This window comes from Rhincodon typus, chromosome 23, assembly GCF_021869965.1.
Source record: "Rhincodon typus isolate 14 chromosome 23, sRhiTyp1.1, whole genome shotgun sequence".
Taxonomy (NCBI): domain Eukaryota; kingdom Metazoa; phylum Chordata; class Chondrichthyes; order Orectolobiformes; family Rhincodontidae; genus Rhincodon; species Rhincodon typus.
In genome coordinates, this window is record NC_063354.1 from 35,965,996 (window position 1) to 35,993,261 (window position 27,266).

Below are 27,266 nucleotides of genomic sequence, written 5' to 3' on the forward strand. Positions count from 1 at the left end.
TTTCTGATGAAGAGTCTAGGCCCGAAACATCAGCCTTTCTGCTCCTATGATGCTGCTTGGCCTGCTGTGTTCATCCAGCTCTGCACCTTGTTGTCTCGGATTCTCCAGCATCTGCAGTTCCTACTATACCTGTAATGGCTGCTGGGATTACATGACCCTCCCAAACAATTCAATTCAAATATACAAAATGGATGCATCAGAATTATAGTTTATCACAAAGAGGCAACGCTTTGAGAAAATCACATCTCTTATTTAATTTACACTTGGATGATAAATTCACATGTTGGTGATGAAAGTACTTACCTCTAAGTATTCAGTTTGAAAAAGTCAATGGTGGAATTTTCCCATGGCCAAATAGTCATTATTGCAGTGTAGATGGGAATTGTGCATGGGAACTGTGCAAAATCCCCACCACAGCAGACTCCAAAGGAATCGCTTGGGAAATTGAAGATTCCTTTGGGCAATTCGTCAACAGGTGGAATCATCCAAAAATCTCCATTTAAAGTGGAGACTTCAGAAATGTTCCAATGAAATAAAGTAGACTCATTACCCAGGAAACAAAGTTACTATTAAATGCATAGGTTAATTCATGAGTAACTATTTTAAAAGAACCCATGTTTTTCTCAAACTTCCTCAGCTATACCTTCCCACACTCCTGACACACCCTCCAGACCCTTTCCACTTCTTCGCTTCCCTGCAGTTCATCCCTCACCGTGGACTCAACCCAACACAGCTCAATTGCTTTCTGCTATTACACGCAACCCATTGTTAGCCACTAACAGTCCCCATTATTAGCTATTCATTCCTCAGTCCAATGGACTTTTTAAACCATTGTTACCTTGTGGTAATTACATAACAAAGTTCACCACTGGTCACCATGTTGTATGCATTGTTGAACCAACCACCACAACCAACAGATGTTTGGGGCAAAATGCTGCCCACTCATGTTCTTTTCTATTGTTTTCAATAAACCTTATACAAGTAGTGAAAACACTAAACCAGATTATTATCTCAATGGCAACAGATTGGGGAAGGGGGAGCTGCAACAAGGCCTGGGTGTCCTTTTCCACTGAAAGTCAGCATACAGTCAAGACAGCAAATGGTATGTTGTACTTCACAGTGAGAGGTTTCGAGTGCAGGAGCAAGGATTTCTGCCTGCAATTATACAGGGTTTTGGTGAGACCACACTTGGAGTATTTGTGTGCAGTTCTGCAGGTCTTTATCTGAGGTACAATGTTCTGGTTGTTTGGGTAGTCCAACAAAGGGTTATCGGACTGATTGCTGGGATGGCAGGATTGACACGTGGAGAGAAAAATGAATGGAAATCTCATAGAAACCTATGAACCTCTGACAGGACTAAACAGGGTAAACACAGGAAGGATGTTCCTGATGATCAGTGGTCCTAGCCTAAGGATAAGGGCTAAGCCATTTAGGATTGAGATGAGGAAAATTTCTTCACCCAGAGATTGGTGAGTCTGTGGAATTCTTTGTCATAGAAAGTGTTTAAGGCCAAAACATTGAGTGTTTTCAAGAAGGAGTTAGATCAAGTTCTTAGGGCTAAAGCAATTAAAGGGTATGACGAGAAAGGGGGGAAATAGGGTGTTGAGTTTGATGCTCAGCCATGACCATATTAAATGGTGGAGCAGGCTCAAAGGGCTGAATGGCCTGCTCCTGTTCCTAGTTTCTATATTTCTATATTTCTGGGACACTGGTTGCCATGGTGTAATGGTGAGCGCGCTGGTTTCTGAACCCTGTGATCCGAGTTCAAATCTAGGTGTAGCCTTCTTCCTGGTGAAGTGAGTGATGAGCCTTGGAAAGTTTTATTTTGGGGCAGCACGGTGGCTCAGTGGTTAGCACTGCTGCGTCACAGCACCAGCAACCTGGGTTCGATTCCAGCCTCGGGCACCTGTCTGCGTGGAGTTTGCACATTCTCCCCGTGTCTGCGTGGGTTTCCTCCGGGTGCTCTGGTTTCCTCCCACAGTCCAAAGTTGTGCAGGTTAGGTGGATTGGCCATGCTAAATTGCCCATGGTGTTCAGAGATGTGTAGATTAGGTGGGTTACAGGGGAATGGGTCTGGGTGGGATGGTCTGATGTTCGGTTTGGACTTGTTGGGCCGAATGCCCTGTTTCCACACTGTAGGGATTCTATGATTCTATGACTGTAATAAAAACTAAGATCCATCAACAGAATCTTACTGAGCTGTAACAAAAACTTTTCAAAATTAGGATAAAAAGCCCTTTCTACTCTTTTAAAGAAGAAATGAATCAAGTTAAGCAGCCTCTCATGGGGGCATATCCTCTTATCTGAACCGGATCTAGAAAAGCTTATTTGGTTAGTGATGGTAGTGAGCCACAAATTAGTTTTAACAAGAGGTGGCACTTGTCTTAAATAATGTTGTTTATCGCATGATGGTGATATATGCAAGTTAAACAGTCCTGGTTATAATGCCAAACTAGTCAATCAGAAGAAAATAACGAGACATCTAACTCCCTCGAGATTCATGTTGGACTCCTCTTTTCCCCACCAAAGACCATATGGCATCATTAGATTGAGTGGGATTCAATGCAGTCTCCAACATTAACCCTTTCAGAACCATTACCTTATCCAATATTGCGCACCTTCTCACCGAATCTCTACCGTTCCAAAGTCGCTAGAGTTTCAATTTGTCAAACATCTTATGAAAACTAAATACCCCACAACTCGAACATCAAAGCAGCTAAAATGCAGCCAAACATCAAAGAATTTAACAACACAAGGATTTTGTGTCTCCAAGTATACTGTGAGATGATAAAAGACTGGATGTGTAATATTGCTTCTCTTTGATGCAGCATCACGAAAATAGTATGAAGGAAATACGGGCAAATACAACTTAAGTAGAACTATAGAACTGCTATTGCATTGTTATAGGATCTTGCAGAATTAGGTCCTTCATCCAGTCACTCTTGAAAGATCTTAAAGTGCTGCGGACATACATAATAACCTAGAAAATGACCGCATAATCCAGGAGGCAGCAGAGAAAACCTGCCTTTCAGCACCAATGCAGTTTATTAACTTAATGAACCTGACATAAAACATATCGATTGTTAACTTTGTTGTAAATTCTGAAGAAAGTAAAAGTGTCTGTCAGCACTGTTGAATATCCTTCATCACCAACACAACTTCTCCTGCTCTTTTGAAGTCATATTTCTGAAATATATACCACTTATTAAATATATATGGGAATGCACCTTTCATTGCCTGATCTTTATTCATGGACTTCTCAGGCCAAAGGCAAAATGGGGAGAAAGGATCAAAGGGGAGACTTCAAATTGTCACCTTTCCAACTTTTATAAATAATTGCAGAATTTCAGCTCTGAAAATTTAACACACTTGTATGACATCCCTGCTCCTGCGCTGGTTCACACTGACATTAACACAATTGAAATAAAATAGCAAGGGAATTTTTCACTTGCAATTACTGCCCTTTGGTCTCAATGAGAAAACAGAATTTTATGGGAGTTTTAAAAAAAAAATTCAGGTGTAAATCCACAACCAAAAGACTGCACATTATGTAACAAATTTAGAGAACATTACCTACCTAATTCATATGCTCGCATGTGAACTGGCTAATTTATTATTACTACAAAGGACATTGTGAGTTAGAAATTAAGTAGACCAGATATGTTTTTAAAAAAATTCAGTAAGGACTCCAATTATATTCAAACATTCCTAATCCACATAGACTGAACTCTTAAGGTAAAAATATAGATAGCTAGCCTTGGCAGAAGGTAAGGCAAATTTAAAGCTTTTAATTAAGTTCCTACTAAATTGTTTGCAGTATTCAACAAGTTTTTCCAACAGACTGAGAATTAATATGTTCCCTTTTTCATCATAAATCACTTCCAATTTTGTCTGAAGGCATTGTGTCTGACATTCACTCTGTGGCCTGATTTGGGCTCACCTTCTCTTCAATCTCAGCTGCTGTCCTCTTAGTGGTCTCCAGATTTTCTACCAAGGCTGTGTCTCCGAGGAAGTTTCCAGAAGCAGAGGAGAGGCGGGAAAGCAGGTTGTCCTCCAAGGTTTTCAAGGTGATTTTGAAGCCATTCTGCTGCTTTGTGAGGTTGGACTACAAAGGGAAATACCACAGAGATTTCAATCATATTTTAAGAACATCACCTGCAACACAAGAGCAAAAGTTACAAGGAGACAAGCCTTTTATGAAAGCCTCAGTCAATTAAAATTACAAATGACGGCAAAAATGAGGTTACTGTCTGCTTTATAGAATGTGTGTTTGGTGATTTCATTCTAACATCACTCCTGCGACCTAATTAGAACATCAGAGCAATTACAAAGTGCAGATTTTTTTTTATTACTTTGCTAATTAAAATGGGGTTAATAATATATTGCTCAAATCTTCAATGGAATGGGACAGTACTTTGGGGAATAAAAGAGTACACGAGTTACATCTATTCCAAGACTGAATGAAGTACAAGTGACAAGCCACAACAGAATATTAGAATGATTAACTTCTCAAGTAAGGAGATAAGAGGGGAGTTCTACTCGGATCTATGTCACTGACACAAGTTGTTACGTCCAACCAGACTGTGTTGCATTTTATTCTGTACGGGAATTTGCTCCACTTCACACGCTTCTTTTTACTCTGCCTCCTTCCCCTCCACAAATCAAGCATCTTCTTAATGAACCATTTTAAGCATTTCCCCCAGTGATCACGGCACTGGAGACCACTAAGAGGACAGCAGCTCTCTGTGCAAAGAAATTATTTGCAAATCTTTACTTCATCTGTTCGTGGCTTTCTTTCATATGATTCCCCTTTTGTTGTGCCATGTGGAAACAGTTTCCCTACAATTTCCCTGTCAAGCCCTTTTATAATTTTAAAGGGCTCCTCACAGTATTCTCTTTTCTAGAGAAAGCAACAGGGGGGCTAAATTTTACTCTCACCGCTGGTGGATTTGAAGATTGGAGGGAACACGCAAAATTTACTGGGTGCATGCTGCCACTCACCACCTGACCTATGTCCTCTGCCAATATTCACAGAATGGAGGAGACATATGTGGCGCACGAGTGAGGCAGTTAATAAATGAATTACCATTTTATACTGCCTCATCCCACTGCCATGTGGAAAGCCAGTCACACTTGCTGAAGACTGGGTCCAGGGGACAATCCTTCCTCAACGTCATAGTCCACTTTCCCATGCCGCCTCAGAAATCCAGGCCCAAGGCTCCTTGCTCTGGCTTGCCAGCCTTGCCACAGCGAGACTCCTTTGGGTCTGAGCACCTCTTTATCAGGATTCTTTGTAGATCCAGCAGCGGCCACCACTCCCAGCAGAGCTGCTGGCGATGGAGAGCTGAGACACCACTGTCTCCAGATGGAGCACTTCCAGCTACTTCACGCGCTGATCCCAGCAGTACATTTGTGAATGGGGTTGGGCTCCTCCCTCATGATTGGTTAACTGACAGGAGGTGGATTACACCACTACATTAATTCCAAGCCTTGTCTCCCTCAATCTTTTCAAACAGTTTATGAATTCTCTGAATTCTGGTTACATCCTTGCAAATTTATTCTGTCCTTTCTCCTTTAACTTAATTTGTTTTTACTTTGTAGACAAGAAATGCACACAATACTCCAAATGTGATACCACCCAGGTTTTATATAAATGTTAACCTTAAAACTGCCTTTCAATTGTATTTCCTTACAAATGAATCCTCATACATCACTTTCACTCTTTAGGGCCTAATCAACTGGTGTTGTCACTTTTAGAGATTTAGGTTTCCGTATTCCCAGATGTTTCCTCAAGTACCTTCAAAAATCTGCTGTAACCTAATATCAGATGCATTCTCTAAAATCAGGCATTGCCTGTCATTCTGGACATTTTCCAACTGTTTGTAGATTTTAACTCTTCTAGGAACGGGGTGCTCATGATGGCAACTTGGTGCAGATGCTGTGATGGTCACAGTTGAGACAATCTTCCTGAAGTAACTGCACAAATCATACATTAGATCTACATCTCTTCATGTTCATCACCATGTCGGATCTAAATGAAGTGGCTCAGCCAAACAAACTGAAACTAATCCTTCATGATTAGGAAAATCTGAGGTTTGATCCTTCGGGTTTACTATTCTGTAAACGGAAATGCTAGATTTATCCGAATGAATGTAACACCCAAGCACATATTCATGGTTGCTGTTAAATGTTCCTTGTTGGAGAGGTTATAAGGACAAAATGGGACAGTACCCAAAACTAGAAACAGAGATGAAGTTGATTGGCCTGTTTGTGTTCAAATATTGACTTCACGCTGCCTGCTGCTTGTAGTGGTTTTGCCAAGCAGCTTAACATAGAACACCATTGAGTGGCTGCATGCCTCAGCAGGGGGTCATGTGAAACCATCATTTAAAGCTTATCAAAGAAGTATGCCATTGCTTGCAACCCCAAAGGTTGCCTATAATAATGTCTGGAATTGCTGAGGAAGATTTTGAGATGAAGAGGGTGCAACATCTCAGAGAACTGACAATGAGGTTATCTGATGTAAAGTCCTCATCCCTTTGGGGGTCTATAGAGAGATGCTGAATAATAATATGAATGATTAACACCAGCAGTCTAGACTTGGAAAGAGTATGACTGGGTGTTTACTGATCATGGTCATGATCAGTGAAAGGTGTTGTCTAAGAGCTTTAGGACCCTACAGCAATGTTGCAATGATGTTACAGAACTGCACATCCACTGAGTACAAATTGCACAGCTTGGGTCAAGTTGGAGCATTCAGCATCTTGGAAGACTCACATGAGCACGTGGACACAGACACAGACATAAAAAGAGGATAGGTTAGCCCTTTCCTAATGTAACCATACACCAGAACCTGGTATATCTGTGATTACCATGTAAAGCAGTGTTTAGGATTAATGTCCGATAAAAAGTGTTATTTTGAGATCTGAAGACAGCTCTTAACTTTGTGTTCAACTCAACCAAGCTGTGTCAAACTCAAATGCTCAATGTGAAATCAAAATATACAATACAAGGAAAGCACCTTCACATGCTCTATCCAACCACACTAAGTGTTCCATCCACCGCATTCCTCTCTACTGACCTGCCTACAATTTCCATCAGCCATGGCACTCATTCATAAGGACATCACAACTGTGCAAACTTAGCATTATTGCAAACTGCACGTAGACATCCCAGCTATTCGACTTTGGCAGGTACCTCTCCAGACTTCACCACGCTCACTCACTGATACATTTCCTATCTTTCACAGTACAAGGTGCCCAAAGTTGGAGGCAGTAGCACTCACAGTGGTGGACCAGCTTGTCCTTCCTCTGATGGAGGATGTGGAATGAGATTGAAACAATCAATGATAATGGCATTCTTCATCCCACTTCCTCTCAAGCTACAATCACTTCCAATTTGCAAAGCCAAACCTTGCAGCTCTTGTTATCTTTTCAGGTATCAAGGAACCAATGTCACCAGGTTAGCTGCTGTTTGATTTTTACTGGATCTGTTTAAATTTGTAAAAGTCACTTGGTGCATTCAAAACTTGCCTATAAATGATACAACATGTACACAGTTGCGCTAGTCATGGGAAAGGTGCCCTTGTTGAATGGGCTCTGGGAAGACTAATTGGTCCCACTCATTTGATATGTGCGAGCATTTCCAAATGGGCTACAACTTGAGAGGGAAATGGCACAGAAACAGCCCATAAGAGGGTTTACTTGTGGAGTTAGAAGGCATGACACACAGGGCTCTCCAGCAGAGGTTCTTAATGAAATTTCAGAAGGTTGAGGAGTGAAATTCATTGTAATGTACAGAATACTGAGAGGCCTGGATAAAGTGGACTTGGAGATGATGTTTTCACTGGCAGGAGAGATTAGGACCTGAAAGCATAGCCTCAGAGTAAAGTGATGGCCCTTTAGAACTGAAATGAGGAGGAATTTCTTCAGCCAGAGCGTGGTGAAACTGTAGAACTCATTAACACAGAAGGCTGTGGAGGCCAAGTCATTGAGTGCATTTTAGACAGTGATAGACAGGTTCTTGATTGGTAATGGGATCAAGGGTTATGGGGCAAAGGCAGGACAATGGGGTTGAGAAACATATCAGCCATGATCAAATGGCGCAGAAGTCTCGATTGGCTGAATGGCCCAATTCTGCTCCTATATCTTACAGTCTAATGGTCTTACAGTTCATAATACCACATCCTTTTCAATAACACAGATGCAGACAAGATTTCTTTGCGCTGCTGAATACATCTTCAGTTAAACTGCTTTACACGAGGGTGCTAACTAGAGCGGTGAGACTCAAAGTGGCCCATCCTACATCAAATCTGTATCCACCACTGACTAATGTCACATCACTTCCAGTGCATATTTGCTCAAACCCACACCGAGTTGGAGTTCAGAACAGGTTGCAATTGAAGTGAATGGGTGAAGTGTTTCTAATGAAAATAAAAGTGGCAGCGTCCAAACTCCTAGCACTACAGAGCCTGGTTTCTCAGTCTTTGGATTACCATTGAAACAGTTCAGCTTTCAGATTAAAGTTCAAGCCCAGCTTCACAATGGAATGTGACTGTGACAGGGTAGTGTTATGAACCAGACCAAACCCCCTCAAAATATTCAGAAGATAGTCAGACCTTAACATTTTCTTCTTTTAGAGGCAAGTACAAGTTGTTGCATTCCAGATGCAATTTGGCTGGTCAAACTACCAGATTTGAAGCAAAACACGCTTTATTCATACATTATAGTTAAAACATAAAAAGAAGAAAATGCAATAACAAATCTATTGGAAAACTTAACAGAATAATAATTTATTAAACTACTGCTAATTATCTGCTCCAATATAATAAAATTCCATCAGCATATCCTTGGAAAAAGGCAAATTCAGTAAAACAACTTGTTTCACTTGCAATTCCAGTCCAGGAAGAAAAAGATCAAGAGAAAACCATGAGACAGCGTAGCGGGGAGAGATGTACTGCAGCTTCCAGCCAGCTTCAAGACCCCAGCAACAACTGCTACCGACAAAACTAAAAAGCCTGGTTCTGTGGGAGCCTGACACATTCATTCAGGCTGCTTCCATTGTTGCTACTTTTAAAAAAAAAGCCCAAAGACTCACAAAGCATTTACTCTAATAGCTCTGAGTAGACTGCTCTTCACCTCTGTCTCAAGCTTTCTTCACAAAAAAAAGGACAAAATACACCTTTTAAAGCCAAAGGATAGTCACAGTATCTATGCTGGTCTGTGCACACGAAACCACATCATCTGTTTTGAGGGAACAGGGAGGAGTAGGAAGAAAAGGGAAAACTCACAGAAGTGCTGAAGCTCCTCTCTAACATACCTAAACAAACAGCAGATAGGAAAGCTTCTCCAATTTCCACTACAAACATGACATTTTAGAATACGGGTGGCATATTAGCTCAGTGGTTAGCACTGCTGCCTCACAGTGCCAGGGACCTGGGTTCAATTCCACCCTCGGCGACTGTCTGTGTGGAGTTTGCACATTCACGCCGTGTCTGCGTGGGTTTCCTCCGGGTGCTCCAGTTTCCTCCCACAGTCCAAAGATGTACAGGCTAAATTGCCCATAGTGTTCAGGGATGTGTAGATTAGGTGGGTTACAGCAGGATGGGTCTGGGGGGATGCTCTGAGGGTCGGTATGGATTTGTCGGGCCAAAGGGCCTGGTTCCACACCGTTGGGATTCTATGAAATGAAGATCTCTATGAAACTCTGAAATGTCAGATCTGTGAATCTTTGCTTGAAGCTGATCAAGATTCTGAACAAGGTTCTATGGAATATTCTTGAAAAGAAAACTTCCACAAGCCTCAGAAGCAAAGGATATGAAATATTGACCACAGTTTACAAACATGCAGTTGAAAGGGTTTGGAAATAAATTGTCATACACTGTAAGAGCAGACTTTCAAAAAAAAATGCAAGGAAAGAGCAATTTAGATGTATCATTACCATTATAAAACAGTCCAATAATCTTACTCAATGCAGAGGTAAGAACATATGCAGTGATTGGAGTTTCATGGCTCACCCACCTGCGATTTTATTGTTCTGTCCTTAAGCAGTTGAATTGCATTCAATCACTTTAATGGGCATTGCACTAAGCGAAGTGGAAAAACAGGATGGATAGTCTGCACATTACAGCTGATTTCAGTGGGCCTGGATAGGCATGGGGAAAGCATACATCAGTCTCCCTGCCTGTAATTAAGCTGTATGTCACAAAAGTTGAGACTACAGTTTGCATCTTATGGTTGCGGAGGGGGTGCCTGATCTTCTCTAAAGGGATATTGTTCAGGAGCTGGCATGACTGAAACAAACTCACCTTGTGGCCATGCCACACTGAAGGCAGGCAGGCAGGCTGGCTAAATTGTCAGACAACAGGTCTTCCCCACTGCATTGGAGAAGGTTCCAATTTTAGGAGCTGCAGGTCAACCAGATCTTCAGGCAGCTTCATCTCTCCCGGCACCACCAGGCAAGTGGGCACTGCCAGGACTTCATCACGAAGCACACAAAAAAAGTCTCATGGCTGCCATGATAGGAAATGCCTGGGAATTGTGGGTGGAGAGAGGGATGGATGGGCATATTCTGGGTTTAGAGCGCAGTTGGTACAGAAGGAAAGGCCAGGATGCACCAAATACATATAAAGCACGCCTAGTCGGATGTGTCCTCCTATTCAAATTTACCCAGAAAATGGGCTGCCCACACAAGTCGTATTGTAGTGTAATATGCAGAACACGAGGCTTGTATATAATTGACTGAGAATGATTCATTTAAATATGGCAGCTGATTGCACACTTTGCACATTAAGCTTAATTGCACATTAAGGGTTTAAGCTTAAGGCTAGGTGAGAAGGAGGTGAGCTATAGTCACTCGATAAATATTTTGTGCCCCTATTATCCCCTGCCAGGGGATAATAGGGGCATGAAAATGTCTGGTAGGGGCATGTAAAATTTCCCCTCCTCTAGCCCCTTATTTCCAATGGCTTTCTTTATCCTCACTGCTTGCTTATCTGGTCTTCAGTCTCAAAATTTTTACAGCCCAATTTGGAACCAACTGTCTGAACAGCTTCAGAAATTAAGTAAGCACTGTTCTTGTAGTGATTCTTTTCTGGGATGCAAGTGTAAATGTAACTTCTCCTCTTCTTCAAGTCGTGCCTGAGGCCTATTGCTGTGGTTTTCAAGCTGGCATCACTACCTTCGTTTCGCAAGAAAAATCAACAGCACTGATCACTATAACTTCTACATAACAAGGTGTAGAGCTGGATGAATACAGCAGGCCAAGCAGCATCAGAGGAGCAGGAAAGCGGATGTTTTGGGTCAAGACCCTTCTTCAGAAAGTCTCGACCCAAAACGTCAGCCTTCCTGCTCCTCTGATGCTGCTTGGTCTGCTGTGCTCATCCAGCTCTACACCTTGTTATCTCAGATTCTTCAGCATCGGCAGTTCCTACTATCACTATAACTTCTTACTTGTGTTTTTGGTAACGGATACTTGGAAATCTCATACAAGCTTATTTCGCAGCTCAGACGTGCAACTTGCACTTGCAGAAAACTATGTATGCACCCTGGCTCCAGCATTCTTCTGCCAGATTGTACATGGTTGTACAGTTTGATCCCAATTCTCAGCTCATTAACATACCCAGACGGTAAAGCAAAACAGCTCGTAACAGAATAATGCAACACATACCTGCCTCAGCTCACCTGCTGCTGAAACAATGACATATATTAATATTATATTTAATCTCAGCTACTCTAATGCTGTCCTAGCCAGTCTCATATCTGCTCTTCTACATAAACTTGAATGCATTGAAACTCTGTAATGTACATCCTAACTCACACCAAACCCTGTTCATTGTTATCCTTGTGTTTGCTGATGTATATTCATTGCTGGTCTGCCCCCAGTACGAAAATTGTTATTTTCCTTTTCAAGTTATCATCATATCTCTCGCTATCTTTGTAAGTTCAGCTTTACAATCATTTCTGTCCTTCTTCTCTACCTCCACTTGTGGCCTCTTGGGCATTTTTGGACTGTAACTGTACCATCATTGATAGTTGTGACTTCAGCTACCAGGACCTTCAACTCTAGAATTCCCTCCCTAGCCCCTTGGCCTCTCTATCTCTCTTTCACACAATCTCTTTTAAGAAGCTCCTCAAAGTCTAATCATTTTGTCAAGCTATTGAGCATCTGTTCCAATATGATCCTTTATACGACACAATACTCTGCGACACAAAGTCCTGGAAGATGTTTATGGTGGACAGCTCTAAGATAGATAGTTATACTCTTGGATCTTTGTTAAAGCACTGTTCATTTATTCTGTGTTAACTCTATACATAACAGTTCAGGTCTATGCTGTTGCTCCTTCTCTTGAATCTTTTCATTATTATGTGACCCCAAAGTCATTGACTTTGCCTCTGATACAGATGCTGAGGAATGAACCCTTTACTTTACGGGTGGTCATTTTTTGCTTCATAAATTTCCCGTGGAGCACTTGAGACATTTCCCTCTTGGAAATGCTCTGTATAACTAAAGTTTTGTAGCTGTTGCTGTAAAAAGGATATGGCTCATAGACAATCAGTGGGTACTTGGGCAAGACAAGTGGATAGACAGTTGTAAGTCTCCTCTTGAACAGTGTCTCTAGAAGAGCCAGATTTCTCCAAGGAGTTCAAAATATTGTGAAAATAGGGACATGAGAGGGGAAAGGGAACTTAAGCTACTCAGTAAAGAAAAAGCCCATTGAATGATTTGACTTTAAATTAGCAGTTCTACAGCAGAGAGCAGCACCAAGCTATTTATTTCAGTTACTCAGTCCATGCCAATCACAGATCTCATGCTTCATCCCATTAGACTGATAAATGGACACTCTAACTTCAAATAATGTAGATTTTGTTAATGTTGATCTTGCTTCACGCACATCCTGTGCAGTGTAACCTGTATGCCTCAAACTGTCCGAGATTTTTTTTTAACCCTATGATCTGTATGGTCTTGATTACTATGATCTGCCTGCACTGCTCTCACACACAGTTTTTCACTGTACTACATGACAATACATCAATCAATCAATAATTTCTCAGTTCAGATGTGAGGTTACATCGGAAGGCCAGTGGCAGAGGGCACCAATGGCATTCTGTTGACCCCAATCTCTAACAAACAATGCAATGTTAACTGTACCTGATTTATGTCTGCAAACTAGAATAATTAAATGTTAAATTGCTGCATAAAAGTTGAAAACTGTAAACTGGGCATGTGAAAAACCTATTAGGTTGGCAGAGAGAATATGTTGACTGATTAGTTAACATAGTAAGATTTGACTGTTAATGACAAATAATATAACAATTAAGAAGCAGGTATTTTATCACTTAATTTCAAAGCATATTGGGATACATTCCTGAAACTTTAGTAGCCTCATCAGAATGCTATTAAGGGAAGCACTTTGTTAATTAGACAAAATTTGCATCCCAAATTGCTTGCTATCTGCAATTCAAAAGTTACCTTCGAGAAACATGGAGGGAGGAAAGATTACTTGATGATCCAGTGTTCATTCGGGAAAAAATGCAATTCAAACTGCCTTAAATTATGTATTTACCTTTGACATATGATATTAAATGGATGGATTCTCATTGATTCAAAGTCCTGAGATTTCCCCTTTTTTTAACCCTGTCTTTCTTTACAGAGTTTATTTTACTCCCTCTCAAGAGATTGCACGGTTACAGATTGGCAGTGGTTAGGAGTAGAGAGGGATAGTGTCAGTGAGTAGAGGAAGTGAATTGGAAGTGTTTCATCGTGCTGTTTAGGTTTTCAGGAGTGAGTGGCAGTTTTGACAGACCAACCAATCTTCTCTTACCTGTCATTTTCAAATGAAGCAGTCATCAAAACAGTCAAAACCACATTTCAACCCGGGTATTAGGTACAGAATTATAGCATTTTCATCTGATTCAGACCAGTGGCATTGTGGCAGTTCTGTTATTATACTCAGCAACTATTCAGCTCATTTTGACATTTGTCATTGCAAAATACCATCAATATTGTCAACGTCACAGACTCTGCATTTGCAAAGAGAAAGGTTGTACAGCTATGGAGAAACAGCATGGAAATAGAACAATTGGACAACTTTGTAAAAGAGGTAGTGCAGACACAAGAGTCGATAGAGTTTCTTTTGCAAAATTCTGCGCCTGATAAATCAACGTCCTAATAGATGTACCTTTCCAACAATGAAATTAGGTTTGTGCTATGAAGTGCTTAGATAAAGAGTGAATTTACATTAGTATACCTTCAATTCTTCCAAGTCTGGTCTCTCCATACTGACAACAGCAGCCAGAAGTTGATCTTCTAAGCCATCTCTTGTAACAGTAAAGTTAATGAGTGTACACTGGGCTTGCATCTCAGGCTGGTAATGAGGGTTTGCCAACTTAGTGTGAAGAATGAGTCGGAAGCTGGAATTGTACTCGCACTCCTTGTCTCCAATTTTAATATATCTGTAGGTTAGAGAAGATTTCCCTTTAGTTTTATAAATATCAGCACAATTGCATTTCATATCACTGAAATAATTTGAAAGATGAACAATGTTATTTGACATAAGAGGCAGCATTTTCAATTTGAGATGAGGTCCATGACTTCCGAAACGCTTCAGGGTCCTAGCTTCATATTGTGCCAGTATCCAAGAAGCAACATGATGGTAAGATCGTAAGGGTTCAAATGATATTTAAAAGATTACACTTCCGAAAATTACCAAGGTTCTTTAGATAATGTTTTTTCAAATCCACAACCACTACCATCTAGAAGGACAAGGGCAGCAGATACATGGGAACGTCAGAAGCTGCAAGTTCGCAGCCCACTCACCACACTGACTTGGAAATCTATCATTGTTCCTTCAGGAACTTTCTCCCCAACAATCTTGCTAGGCTACCAACAGCAAGTGGTCCAAGGGATGTTACACAGGGGGTGGTTTATTTGTGGAATGGGTTGCCAGAGGACATGGTGGAGACTGGCACAATTACAACAGTTAAAAGACATTTGGTCAGGTACATGAATAGGAAAGGTTTAGAGGGATATTGGCCAAACACAGGCAAATGGGACTAGTTTAGTTTGGGAAACCTGATCGACATGGACGAGTTGGACCAAAGGGCCTGTTTCCCTGCTGTATGACTCTATGACCCGGTGGCACATTCAGAGCTAGGAACATCCTGGAATGTTTCCATGGGACAAGGCCTCTTCAAAAGGCAAGTGGCACCTTTGTTTGGGTTTGCCATTCACTGAGGAGATTGATACAACAAGGAATTCAGAAGGCCAGCAGTGGTGTAAGGCAAGCATTCGAGGGCAGCTCCAAAGTTCTCAAGTGCCTCTCTTGAAACTTTAACTGAAGCAGTGGTAGAGAGCTGATGGAAGAAATCACCCCAGAGATTAAGGAAAAAAGACCTGAGCAGAGTTGGTGATGGAAGTCTGAACAGCATCAGAAAATGTTTAATGTAATTTAAGGTCTGAAAAGGTGAGAAGCAAGCAACACCAGGTGACAGGTCACCAACTTTGTGAGAGTGAGTAGACGGAATATCCAGAGTTTTGTGTATCTTTGTTACTGCAGGTGGCTGACTCCGTCGCTGAGACATGAGTCACCCACACATATGGGTTGTAAATGAGGAGGAGACATTACCAAGGAACTCAACAACTCATGCTAACGTCATGCTGGGGTGAATGAGGGTGGACAACTGACTCATAAAATCATTGTCTCCTCATTCTTCAGAAGAGGTCTGACAAACAGTCATGAGATGTCTTGTACGGAGATTGATGATGTGGACGTGCACAATCCTGACACCAAGTAGGAGACAGCACTGGATATTGCAAAGGAGCCACTGTGATTGGATTTGGGAGATGAGCATATAAAGACAGTGGGCAGCAGCGCCATATTTTTCAATAAAGAATGTGAGGGAAACTCCTGCCAATTATTTGCTGCATCTTTCCAATACCTGAGATCTATGGGTAGGATAAAGTGGCCAACATCTTCAATAGACGTGCAGCACTTCTGAGAGAAGACAGTGGTGCAGGTCTTATACACATGAAAGTGAGGCTCAAAACATCGAGTGCTGTGTTGCTGATAGTGCAGAGATTGTAGAGATCATTCACGTTAAACAAAAAACTTGAAATTCCCAGAAAATCCGTGATCTCACAATAAGATTTCAGATTTTAAGGTTTTTATTGCAACAAACAACTAAAATCGATGTCAACTGAGTTTCGCTTAGGTGTCAATGAATACTATAAACTGCAGATATGATAACTCTCACCAAAGTATTAACACAACCAGTACATCCCTGCTGCATTAATATACTTCACAGCACACCCTACAAAGGATTTCAATATTGATAGGAAATGGGAGTTACAATAAGACACATTCTGGCTGGTTCATATTGCATAAATCACCTGACCACTCAAGGCAATAGAGTAACTTTTTCACCATGTCAATAGACTGTTCATTGCAAGTTCATGTTATTAGATGGCCCGCATGGAGCACGTCTCTGTATTGATGTCTGGAGGATGCGCAAGTGCCAGGAGTCACTTCTTCAGACGATAACCTCTAATGCACCTCCCTCCCTCCTTCGCCCAATTAAACATGGGATTTGGATATTGATGGATTGATTGATTTATTATTGTGTCTACCAAAATACAGTGAAAAGCTTTGTTTACAAATGGTACAGGCAGATCACAGCAAGCAAAGGATGTACAGATCAAAAAGATTTAGATGCATACAGGTTACATTGCTTGAGGCTAGAGTCCATTCAACAGTCTGATAATGGCCAGAAAGAAGCTGTTCCTGAACCTGTTTGTGCGTGTGTTCAGGCTTCTGTATCTTCTGCCTGACGGAAGAGGTTGTAAAAGATCATTACCGGGGTGGGATGGGTCTTTGGTGATGTTGGCCGCCTTTCTGCAGCAGTGAACCGTGTAAATAGAGTCCATGGATGGAAGGCTGGCTTCTGTGATGGTCTGGGCTGTGCTCACCACCTTCTGTAGTTTCTTACGATCCCGGGCAGAGCAGTTGCCATACCAGGCCATTATGTACCTGGACAGTGTGCTTTCAATGTTGCATCTGTAGAAGTTGGTGAGGGACCTTACGGACACGCCAAATTTCCTGAGCCGCCTGAGGAAGAGGTGGCGTTGTTGCACTTTCTTGACCGTTGCATTTACCTGGGAAGTCCAGGACAGGTCGTTGGTTATCGTCACTCCAAGGAACTTGATGCTCTTCACTCTCTCAACCTCGGTTCTGTTGATGTCAATGGGTCATGTTCTCCTCCTTTCTTTCTGAAGTCAATGATCAGTTCTTTAGTTTTGCTGACATTGAAAGACAGATTGTTTTCATTTCATTTTACCATGTCACCAAGCCCTCTAGCTTCCTTCTGTATTTTGACTCGTCATTGTGAGATATCCGTCCCACTACGGTGGTGTCTTCAGTGAACTTGCAGATGGTGTTCGTTCAGAATTTGGCAACACAGTTGAAGGTGTGCAGGGAGTACAGTAGCAGGCTGAGGATGCATCCTTGGGGGGGTTCCAATGTTGAGTGTTACTGTGGAGGAGATGCAGTTACCTATCTTCACTGATTGCCGCCTATGGGTCAGAAAGGTGAGGATCCAGTTGCGGAGGGCGGGGCCGAGACCAAGGTCATGGCATTTTGAGATCAGTCTAGAACGGATAATGGTGTTGAAGGCGGAGCTGTAGTCAACAGCCTGGGATGAGGGCAGGCCTAGGAACACAGCATCCTCTGTGAAACTGTTATGTCGGTAGGCAAACTGTCGGGGATCGAGGCAGGTTGGAACACTGGAGTTGATGTGGGCCATGACCAGCCTCTCAAGCACTTGAAGTCAGAGCTATTGGGCGGTGGACATTAGGGCACACCGCAGATGTTTTCTTGGGTACTGGGATAATGGTGGTCTTCTTGAAGCAGGTGGGGATTTCAGCTTGTAAGAGGGGGAGGTTGAAGATGTCAGTGAATACCTCCGCCAATGATCCACACAGGATCTGAGTGCTCAGCCTGGGGACACCATCCGGGCCCATCACTTTCCTTGGTTACAGAGGTACAGGTGACTCTTGACGGATAAAGGAAACACGACAGCCACTCAGGAAACAAGTGCACATTGCGTCACAGAGTGGCTGCACATTTCAGTAAGTGCAAGCCTTTGCTGTGGAGGAATGTGACTAAAACAAGAACAGAAAACACTGGGAAAACTCAGCAGGTCTGGCAGCATCTGCGGAGAGAAAGCAGAGTTAACGCTTCGGGTCCAGTGATCCCTCTTCAGAACTGATTGTAGTGGGCAAAATGTTGGTATGTATGCTGAAGTTGGGGTGGGGAGGGGGAAGGTAATGGAGTGAACGATAGGTGGAGATGGAGTCCAGAGACAGAGAGAACAATGGTTGGACAGACAAAAGAATGGATAAAGTTAGCCTGAGGGAATCAACAGCTGCTCATGGGGGCCAATAATAGCTGACAATGGATGGGTTTTGGTAGCAGCCAATGTGATAACAAGGCCTGGCATATGAGGGTTGGGGTAAGGAGATGGGAGGTGGTGCTCAGGCTCTAAAATTGTTGAACTCGACATTGAGAGCTGAAGGCTGTAGGGTTCCTAAGCAGAAAATGTGGCACTGTTCTTTCAGCCTCGCTGGTGCTCTGCAGCAAGCCTGACTCAGAGATGTTGGCTACGGAACACTGAAGCGTTGCTGAAGTGGCAGGCAACTGGAAGCTCAGGTTCATTTCTGCAGATAGAATGTAGGTGTTCTGCAAAGCAGTCTCCCAGTCTGTATTTTGTCTCCCCAGTGTTGAGGAGACCACATTGTGAGCAGCGAATACTGGAGATTCGATTCAGTGAAGTGCAACTAAATCACTGCTTCACTTGTAATGTGTGTCTGGGGCTTGGATAGTCAGGGAGGAAGTAAACAGGCAGATGTTACACCTACTGCAATTGCAGAGGAAGGTGCAGTAGGGTGTAGGAAGGTGTTGGAAGTGGGGGAGGAGATGACGACAGTGTTGTGGAGGGAACCGTCCCTGCGGGAGGCTGACAGGGGAGGGGAGGGGAATGTCTGTCTTGTGGTGTAATCCCACTGGAGATGGCGCATTTGGCAGCCAATGACTCTTTGGATGGAGGCTGGTAAGGTGGTCATAGAAGACCAGGGGGACACTACTGCTGTTGTTGGAGGGTTGGGAAGGACTGAGGGCTGAAATGCGGGAAATGGGTCAAACCTGGCTGGGAAATCCTCAGTTAGGGAAGAAGGTGGACGTTTCAGATGTCCCCTTGTCGAAGTTGGTATCATCAGAACAGATGCAATGAAGCCAGAGAAGCTGGGAGAATGGAACAGAGTCTTTACAGGAAGCAGGGTGTGAGGGTGTATAGTCTGGCTAACTGTGGGAGTCGGTGGGTATTTAGTGAATATCGGTGGCCAGCCTATCATCAGATATGGAAACAAAAATGTCGAGAAATGGAAGGGAGGAGTCAGTGATGGACCAGGTGAAGGTGAGAAAAGGATGGAAATTGTAAGGAAAACGTTTCCATTTCTGGACAAAGAGAGGGAAGCAGCAATGATGATGTCATTGATAAACTGCAGACAGTTGTGGGTGGGGCCTGGAGTAGAACTAGAAATGTACTCCACAAGACAGGCATAACTCGGGCACATTCGGGGTACCCATGGCCACACGTTTCACCTGAAGAAAGTGAGAGGAGTTAAAGAGAAAAGTTGTTCAAAGTGAGGATGAATTTGGCCAGGTGGAGGAATATAGTGGTGGATGGGAAGGTTCATGCCCTTTCCCCCCAGGAAGAAGCAAACAGCCCTGACACCATCATGCCAGCTGGTCCATTTAGGAGTACAGTCAATGACCTTGGGAAATCCATCAATGATGGAAAACCTCGATGCCCTCTTTTCTTGTGTTGGCCCATCTTTCTGAAAATGGATGCACTTCCCAACCCTGCAGAATGTGGTGCCCATAACCTCCTTGATGTCATGATGAGGTGCCAACTAAGAGCTACCCCTGAGTCCTTAGCTGGTTCCAAGAATGACCCTGGCACATAAAGTCAGCAGCTTGGTGACATTGAGAGCAGAGGCAGGGACATCCATGATGTCCAGGAGACATCATTTCCTCATGGTCAAGAGCATAGATGTGAGAGACACATGGACAAACAGTTCCGGTGCCTGTCCATTTGAATGTAGTTGACTCTGCAGTGGTTCACCTGGTGTCTTGGGTAGTCCTGTCTTTACCTTGTAGTCCCTCATTATGCTCTTCTCACCTCTTTCTGACCAGGAGAATGCATCTCTCAAAGCTTCTTCGTGATATTCATTCACCATGGCTTACAACATTTGCAGTGCCTCGAGTCTCGCTTTCCTAAGAACCGCATTGTGTTCAGGTTTCAGGTTCCAGTGACACGTTATGGGAATACGATTTCAAATGCGTGCCATCCCATTTGCAAATGAAAATCCAACCCTGGGACTCTAACGTGGGGAAGCAGCTCATTCATTATAAAATAGTGGGTCCTGTCTGTGACCAATGGTGTCACAACACTATATAACACTTATGGGCTTTGAGTCTCTTAGTATGATGTATCCGGTACTGTGGGCTGCTTGAAAGACTCGCTGGTTTTATTTTCTGGTTGGGTTTTTTGCACATTCTATGCTGACACCATTCAGAAAATTATGTTTGACCATTACTTCATATACCAGACCCCCAAGGCTAATTGAATTTGATACGTTTATAGTTTTGTCACAAAAGAATCCGATTTCAGTAACTATTAGTGATGTGATTAGAAATAATATATCTGGAATTTGAATTTGGCATCAATAATGGTGACCATGAAGTTATTGCTGGTAAAAAAAAATTATATTAGTTCACCAATAGAGCAGGAAATCTGCCATCTTTACCTGGTGTGGCCTACCCTGTGCGACTCCACACCCAGTGCAATATGATTGACTCCTAACTGCTCTAGGAATTGACTACTGGGCCACTTAGCTCAAGAGAAATCAGGAATGGACAACAAATGCTGGCTTTAGCAGCATTACCAACCTCTTCATAAAAAAATTGACAGAAGCTGAAATTGCACTACATCAGTCATCCAGTCCTATGCCACAATGGGCTTAGAGTAGATTGGGCTGAGTTCTGAAAGAAAATCTGTCCTGATTAAGATCTCAGGTATTCATCAGAAATGACTACAAACAGTAATGAAAATTCTCAAGTGTGTTCGTCTCATTTTCTTACCTGCCCTTTTTAATGGTTTCTCGACCCAATAAAGGAGCCAGCACAGGATCGACTGATTCTTCCAAACTTTCAATTAGCACTGCTTCACCTGCCCCAAGAGCATTCTCCACAATGTCTAAGTACCTTAAAATAAAATGAAAAAGAAATACATTCAACTGTCTCATATTCTTCTTCATTTACCATGATTGTTATAGTCATGTATGTTTTTGTCCAATGTGTGCAGGAGGGTTTCCTGACACAGTATGTAGATAGGCCAACAAGAGGCGAGGCCACATTGGATTTGGTACTGGGTAATGAACCAGGCCAGGTGTTAGATTTGGAGGTAGGTGAGCACTTTGGTGATAGTGACCACAATTCGGTTACGTTTACTTCAGCGATAGAAAGGGATAGGTATATACCGCAGGGCAAGAGCTATTGCTGGGGGAAAGGCAATTATGAGGCGATTAGGCAAGATTTAGGATGCATAGGATGGAGAAGGAAACTGCAGGGGCTGGGCACAATTGAAATCTGGAGCTTGTTCAAAGAACAGCTACTGCGTGTCCTTGAGAAGTATGTACCTGTCAGGCAGGGAGGAAGTGGTCGAGCGAGGGAACCATGGTTTACTAAAGAAGTTGAATCTCTTGTCAAGAGGAAGAAGGAGGCTTATGTAGAAATGAGGAGTGAAGGCACAGTTAGGGCGTTTGAGAGTTACAAGTTAGCCAGGAAGGACCTAAAGAGGGAGCTAAGAAGAACCAGGAGGGGACGTAAGAAGTCTTTAGCAGGTAGGATCAAGGAAAACCCTAAAGCTTTCTATAGGTATGTCAGGAATAAAAGAACGACTAGAGTAAGATTAGGGCCAGTCAAGGACAGTAGTGGGAAGTTGTGCGTGGAGTCCGAAGAGATAGGAGAGGCGCTAAATGAATATTTTTTGTCAGTATTCACACAGGAAAAAGACAATGTTGTCGAGGAGAATACTGAGATACAGGCTATTAGACTAGATGGGATTGAGGTTCATAAGGAGGAGGTGTTAGCAATTCTGGAAAGTGTGAAAATAGATAAGTCCCCTGGGCTGGATGGGATTTATCCTAGGATTCTCTGGGAAGCTAGGGAGGAGATTGCAGAGCCTTTGGCTTTGATCTTTATGTCATCATTGTCTACAGGAATAGTGCCAGAAGACTGGAGACTAGCAAATGTTGTCCCCTTGTTCAAGAAGGGGAGTAGAGACAACCCTGGTAATTATAGACCAGTGAGCCTTACTTCGGTTGTGGGTAAAGTGTTGGAAAGGATTATAAGAGATAGGATTTATAAACATCTAGAAAGGAATAATTTGATTGGGGATAGTCAACACGGTTTTGTGAAGGGTGGGTCGTGCCTCACAAACCTTATTGAGTTCTTTGAGAAGGTGACCAAACAGGTGGATGAGGGTAAAGCGGTTGATGTGGTGTATATGGATTTCAGTAAAGCGTTTGATAAGGTTCCCCATGGTAGGCTATTGCAGAAAATACAGAGGCATGGGATTGAGGGTGACTTAGCGGTTTGGATCAGAAATTGGCTAGCTGTAAGAAGACAGAGGGTGGTGGTTGATGGGAAATGTTCATTCTGGAGTTCAGTTACTAGTTGGTGTACCGCAAGGATCTGTTTTGGGGCCACTGCTGTTTGTCATTTTTATAAATGACCTGGATGAGGGCGTAGAAGGATGGGTTAGTAAATTTGCGGATGACACTAAAGTCGGTGGAGTTGTGGATAGTGCGGAAGGATGTTGCAGTTTACAGAGGGACATAGATAAGCTGCAGAGCTGGGCTGAGAGGTGGCAAATGGAGCTTAATGCGGAAAAGTGTGAGGTGTTTCACTTTGGAAGGAGTAACAGGAATACAGAGTACTGGGCTAATGGTAAGATTCTTGGTAGTGTGGATGAGCAGAAAGATCTCGGTGTCCGTGTGCATAGATCACTGAAAGTTGCCACCCAGGTTGATAGCGTTGTTAAGAAGGTGAACGGTGTGTTAGGTTTTATTGGTAGAAGGATTGAGTTTCGGAGCCATGAGGTCATGTTGCAGCTGTACAAAACTCTGGTGTGGCCGCATTTGGAGTATCGTGTACGGTTCTGGTCGCCGCATTATAGGAAGGATGTGGAAGCATTGGAAAGGGTGCAGAGGAGATTTACCAGGATGTTGCCTGGGTTGGAGGGAAGGTCTTATGAGGAAAGGCTGAGGGACTTGAGGCTGTTTTCGTTAGAGAGAAGAAGGTTAAGAGGTGACTTAATAGAGACATACAAGATGATCAGAGGATTAGATAGGGTGGACAGTGAGAGCCTTTTTCCTTGGATGGTGATGGCTAGCATGAGGGGATATAGCTTTAAATTGAGGGGTGATAGATGTAGGACAGATGTCAGAGGTAGGTTCTTTACTCAGAGAGTAGTAAGGGCGTGGAATGCCCTGCCTGCAACAGTAGTAGACTCGCCCACTTTAAGGGCATTTAAATGGTCATTGGATAAACATATGGATGATAATGGAATAGTGTAGGTTAGATGGGCTTCAGATTGGTTTCACAGGTCGGTGCAACATCGAGGGCCGAAGGGCCTGTACTGCGCTGTAATGTTCTATGCTCTATGTACAATGATTTATTAATGTGCTAACACAGAGTCACTGTGTATTCATTATTGTTGAAAATAGATAACCGCCTTTGCCAGGAGGCCTTTCAAAACTAAAATCGTCTTAACATTATCCTCAGAAACAGCTCAATGAACTCATTTCAAAATGAGTGATTTAAAGCAGAATTACTCGCAAAAGCAACCAAGCTGGACAACTGATGCATTCTCTGACCTTTGCATTGTAAGTGCGCTGCAAATGTCACATAAAACCTGCTCAAATTCTAAATTACAAGGGAAAAAAGTGCAGCAACGACTGAAGAGTTAGAATCTAGTTGTTCACAGCGATGTACACTATAATACGTATTTGCTTCATTTCTATTAAATTAAATGCTAAATGTTCCAGTTTGTACCATTTTATTTTGTACAAGATGACTTACATTTTATATGAATCATTCCTTTAAAGGTCAATTTATAAAACATATGTTTGAATGCCAGTGGATAGACTTGTAACTCATAACGCAAATGCTCAATTCGTGCACTTAGGAATTAGAAAGAAATACTTACCAGTACTTTCTCAATCACTAACCTAAAAATATTAATTCACTGAACATCTAGAGCTTTTTGAGGGACAGAGTTCTGGATTCCAAAGGCTCTTTCCAAGAAAAGATTGTATCTTGATTTCAAGTCTAAGTGGTCTAACTCTAATGATAATATTTTATTATCATGGTCTAGATTCTTCAACACGGAAAATAGTTTTTCTGTATCAAACAGAGACAAATTCCTATGTCTTTCCAAGGCTCTATGCTGTTTGTATGTTGCAGTGCCGACCACTGTGAAGGTTCTGGTTGGGTAGAATGTTGCCACCCAATTCCCCTTCCTAGATATTTTCTCCACCAATCTGTTCAGAGATGACACATATGAAGCAAGAGGGATTTGAACATAGGCCTGCTAACCCAACGTCTATGGACAGTACCGCTGCAACACAACAGCCCTCCAACTCCCCTTCCTAAAAATATTATTAATCAACCTGTTCAGACACATTACTGCACACCTCTAGAGCAGGCAGGACTGGAGGCAGGGACACTACCACTGCACCACAAGAGCCGTGTAATTGTGTCTCTTAAGAAATAATCAATCAACCTGTTCAGATGTATTATGACATCCCTCAGAGCAGGTTGGACTTGAACTCAGGACTTCCAACCCAGAGGTAGGGACACTACCATTAGACCACAGGAGTCCTCAATTTGCCTTCCTGTGCTAACTGTAAGGGCTTATTTAATTAGCAGTGGTGGAGGATAAAGACTTGATGAAGAGGCATTTGGCTTACTCTATAAGATACAGTTTACTGCACAATTGCAATTGGTACAAGTTATATTGCCTGTGAGGCATAATTATAAAGACCATTAGAAGCCAGAGATGACACATCGATTGACATCATGCTAGACTGCTTTTTCTCCAACAGAAAACCATACGATATCATAAGATTGCAAGCTCTTTCAGAACCATTACCTTACACAACATTGATTAGAGCACACCTCATTCATCTCTACTCAATAACAGAAACTGTCAAATGAATAGGCAGAGTAACAGAACAGTGAAAGGTGTTCAAATGCAAAATCATTAGCTTTTCTTAGCTGGACTGATAGTTTGCAACTTCTGGGGAAGAAATGGACTACATGCCCATCTTGCCATGATAAAAATAATGAGGCATGATCAGCGTTCCAAAATGGTTTCAACAACTGCATCACTGATGGAATGATTGAGAAGCCACAAAGGAGGAAGAGTTAGGTGTGAATATGCATTGTCTGACCTAAAATGTCACCTCTTCTTTACACTGTTAAAAACTTTAGTTGTCTCAGGACAGTGACTTGTAAAGAATTTGGGGATTTACATATACATATTAGTCAATTAAAACCTTCTAACTGATTGAAGATTTAACAGCATCTCAGGTTTGTTTAATACATCCTGATCAGTGGTGTGACCCTTTGATCTTTACTTACAAATTCTGTGTCTGATACTACCTCTCTCACTAACACCTGAAGGAGGAGTGAGGCTCCGAAAGCTTGTGTTTTCAAATAAACCTGTTGGACTATAACCTGGTGTTGTGTGATTTCTGAACTCCAGTACATTCAATCATATTTATTAAAATATTCTTAGGTTGATTTACAGTACTACAGAAAGTTCACATGTTTTAAACATTTGAGGTGAACAGGAGGGGAATGCTTGAAAAAAAAGATTTTAAGCAAAGCACAGCATCTGGAACCCTGCATAAGGAAGACCCATTGTGACAGATGCACAATATCAAAATGTGGACTGACCTCTCTATGGCAGTGAAGGTAGTGGAGAGTAGCACTTAAGAGGAGAAAGTTTACAGAGTGTGCTCAGCCCTCATAATCAGAATGAGTGAAAGACAGACCAGAGTCTGAAGTATTAAAAAAGAAACAAAGAAACAATCAGTGACAAAGTTGATATTAGCACATAAATATAATCATGAGTAAGGATAATTTTGAAGGCAACAATCTCCTTTCGATGATACGAGGGCAAATCCAGACCTCATACCTTTCAATCCAGCTTGGCATTCCAAAGAAATCAAAAATCACCTCCTTACGTCTGGTACAGAAAAGTTGCATGAAGAAATGAGAATTATTGCAGATGGAGGAATTAAATTCATAGGGATTCTAGTTGACTATATCAGCTGCTAAATAATTTTTAAAAAGACACAACTGGTTCAGTGGATTTAGGTACAAGACATCCAACAGGAAAAGCAGTGCACCAGTCACTTTCTTTTAAATTGAAAGACTGAGAGGATGTTGAGAATAAATGTTGCTGAAGTGTTTGGGAAGTCTTGACAAATGAAATTTTTCTGATGTGTTTCAAAAGCCCTCTTCAGACATCACTAGTCAATCTCAACATGTGAACGATGACAGTTGAACTGGGCTTTAACGAGCACTTAAAATACACAGCAATGACTTGTCTTACTGCCATTGAGCTGGTTGGTGTTGGAGAGGTCATTAAGCGAAGTGTTATCCTCCATAATAGTATGCAACCCCTAAATGGACACTCACAAACAACTTAACTGTTAATCAGCCCTTCAGTGATTCTCTTGATGGTTGTTCTTCACAATGATATCACCGCATTGGCCAAGGTAGTATTTTATGCTAAATGCAGCCAAAGCTGGTGTTGCAGCTTCAGCTTTATCCAGGTTGCCTCTTTAATTCCAAGATGGTGGCAGTGGGGTCAGCAGTGTTTGTCACCTGCGCGAGGCATCGGCCGCTCTTGGCTCATGTGGTGTGTTCTGCCACATCCACACGGCTTTGTCGTCGTCTTTTCAGCTTGGTAACTTGATACGTTTGTCTTGGTTGCCCCCAGCCTCCTCCTAATGTCCTCCAGCAGGAGGTCGGGGCCCCGTGCATTTCAATTCCCCGTTCCATCTCGGGTGGCAGCATCGGAAGACGAGCCAGGACCCTGTCAGTCAACTCAGAGCCAGGACCCATCGACGTCAGT

At 42.4% G+C, this 27,266-nt stretch overlaps 1 protein-coding gene across 1 annotated transcript in view; it reads right to left on the reverse strand.

The window, feature by feature from the left end:
• Positions 1-27,266, reverse strand: part of LOC109910686 (dynein axonemal heavy chain 9-like) — a 419,178-nt gene that overhangs the window by 120,246 nt on the left and 271,666 nt on the right. Inside the window, exons 51-53 of the mRNA XM_048611128.1 lie at positions 21,197-21,319; positions 14,249-14,453; positions 3,941-4,105 (exon numbers count right to left, since the gene is read on the reverse strand). Of these exons, the coding sequence (XP_048467085.1) occupies positions 3,941-4,105; positions 14,249-14,453; positions 21,197-21,319 (493 nt within the window). The remainder of the gene's footprint in view (positions 1-3,940; positions 4,106-14,248; positions 14,454-21,196; positions 21,320-27,266) is intronic.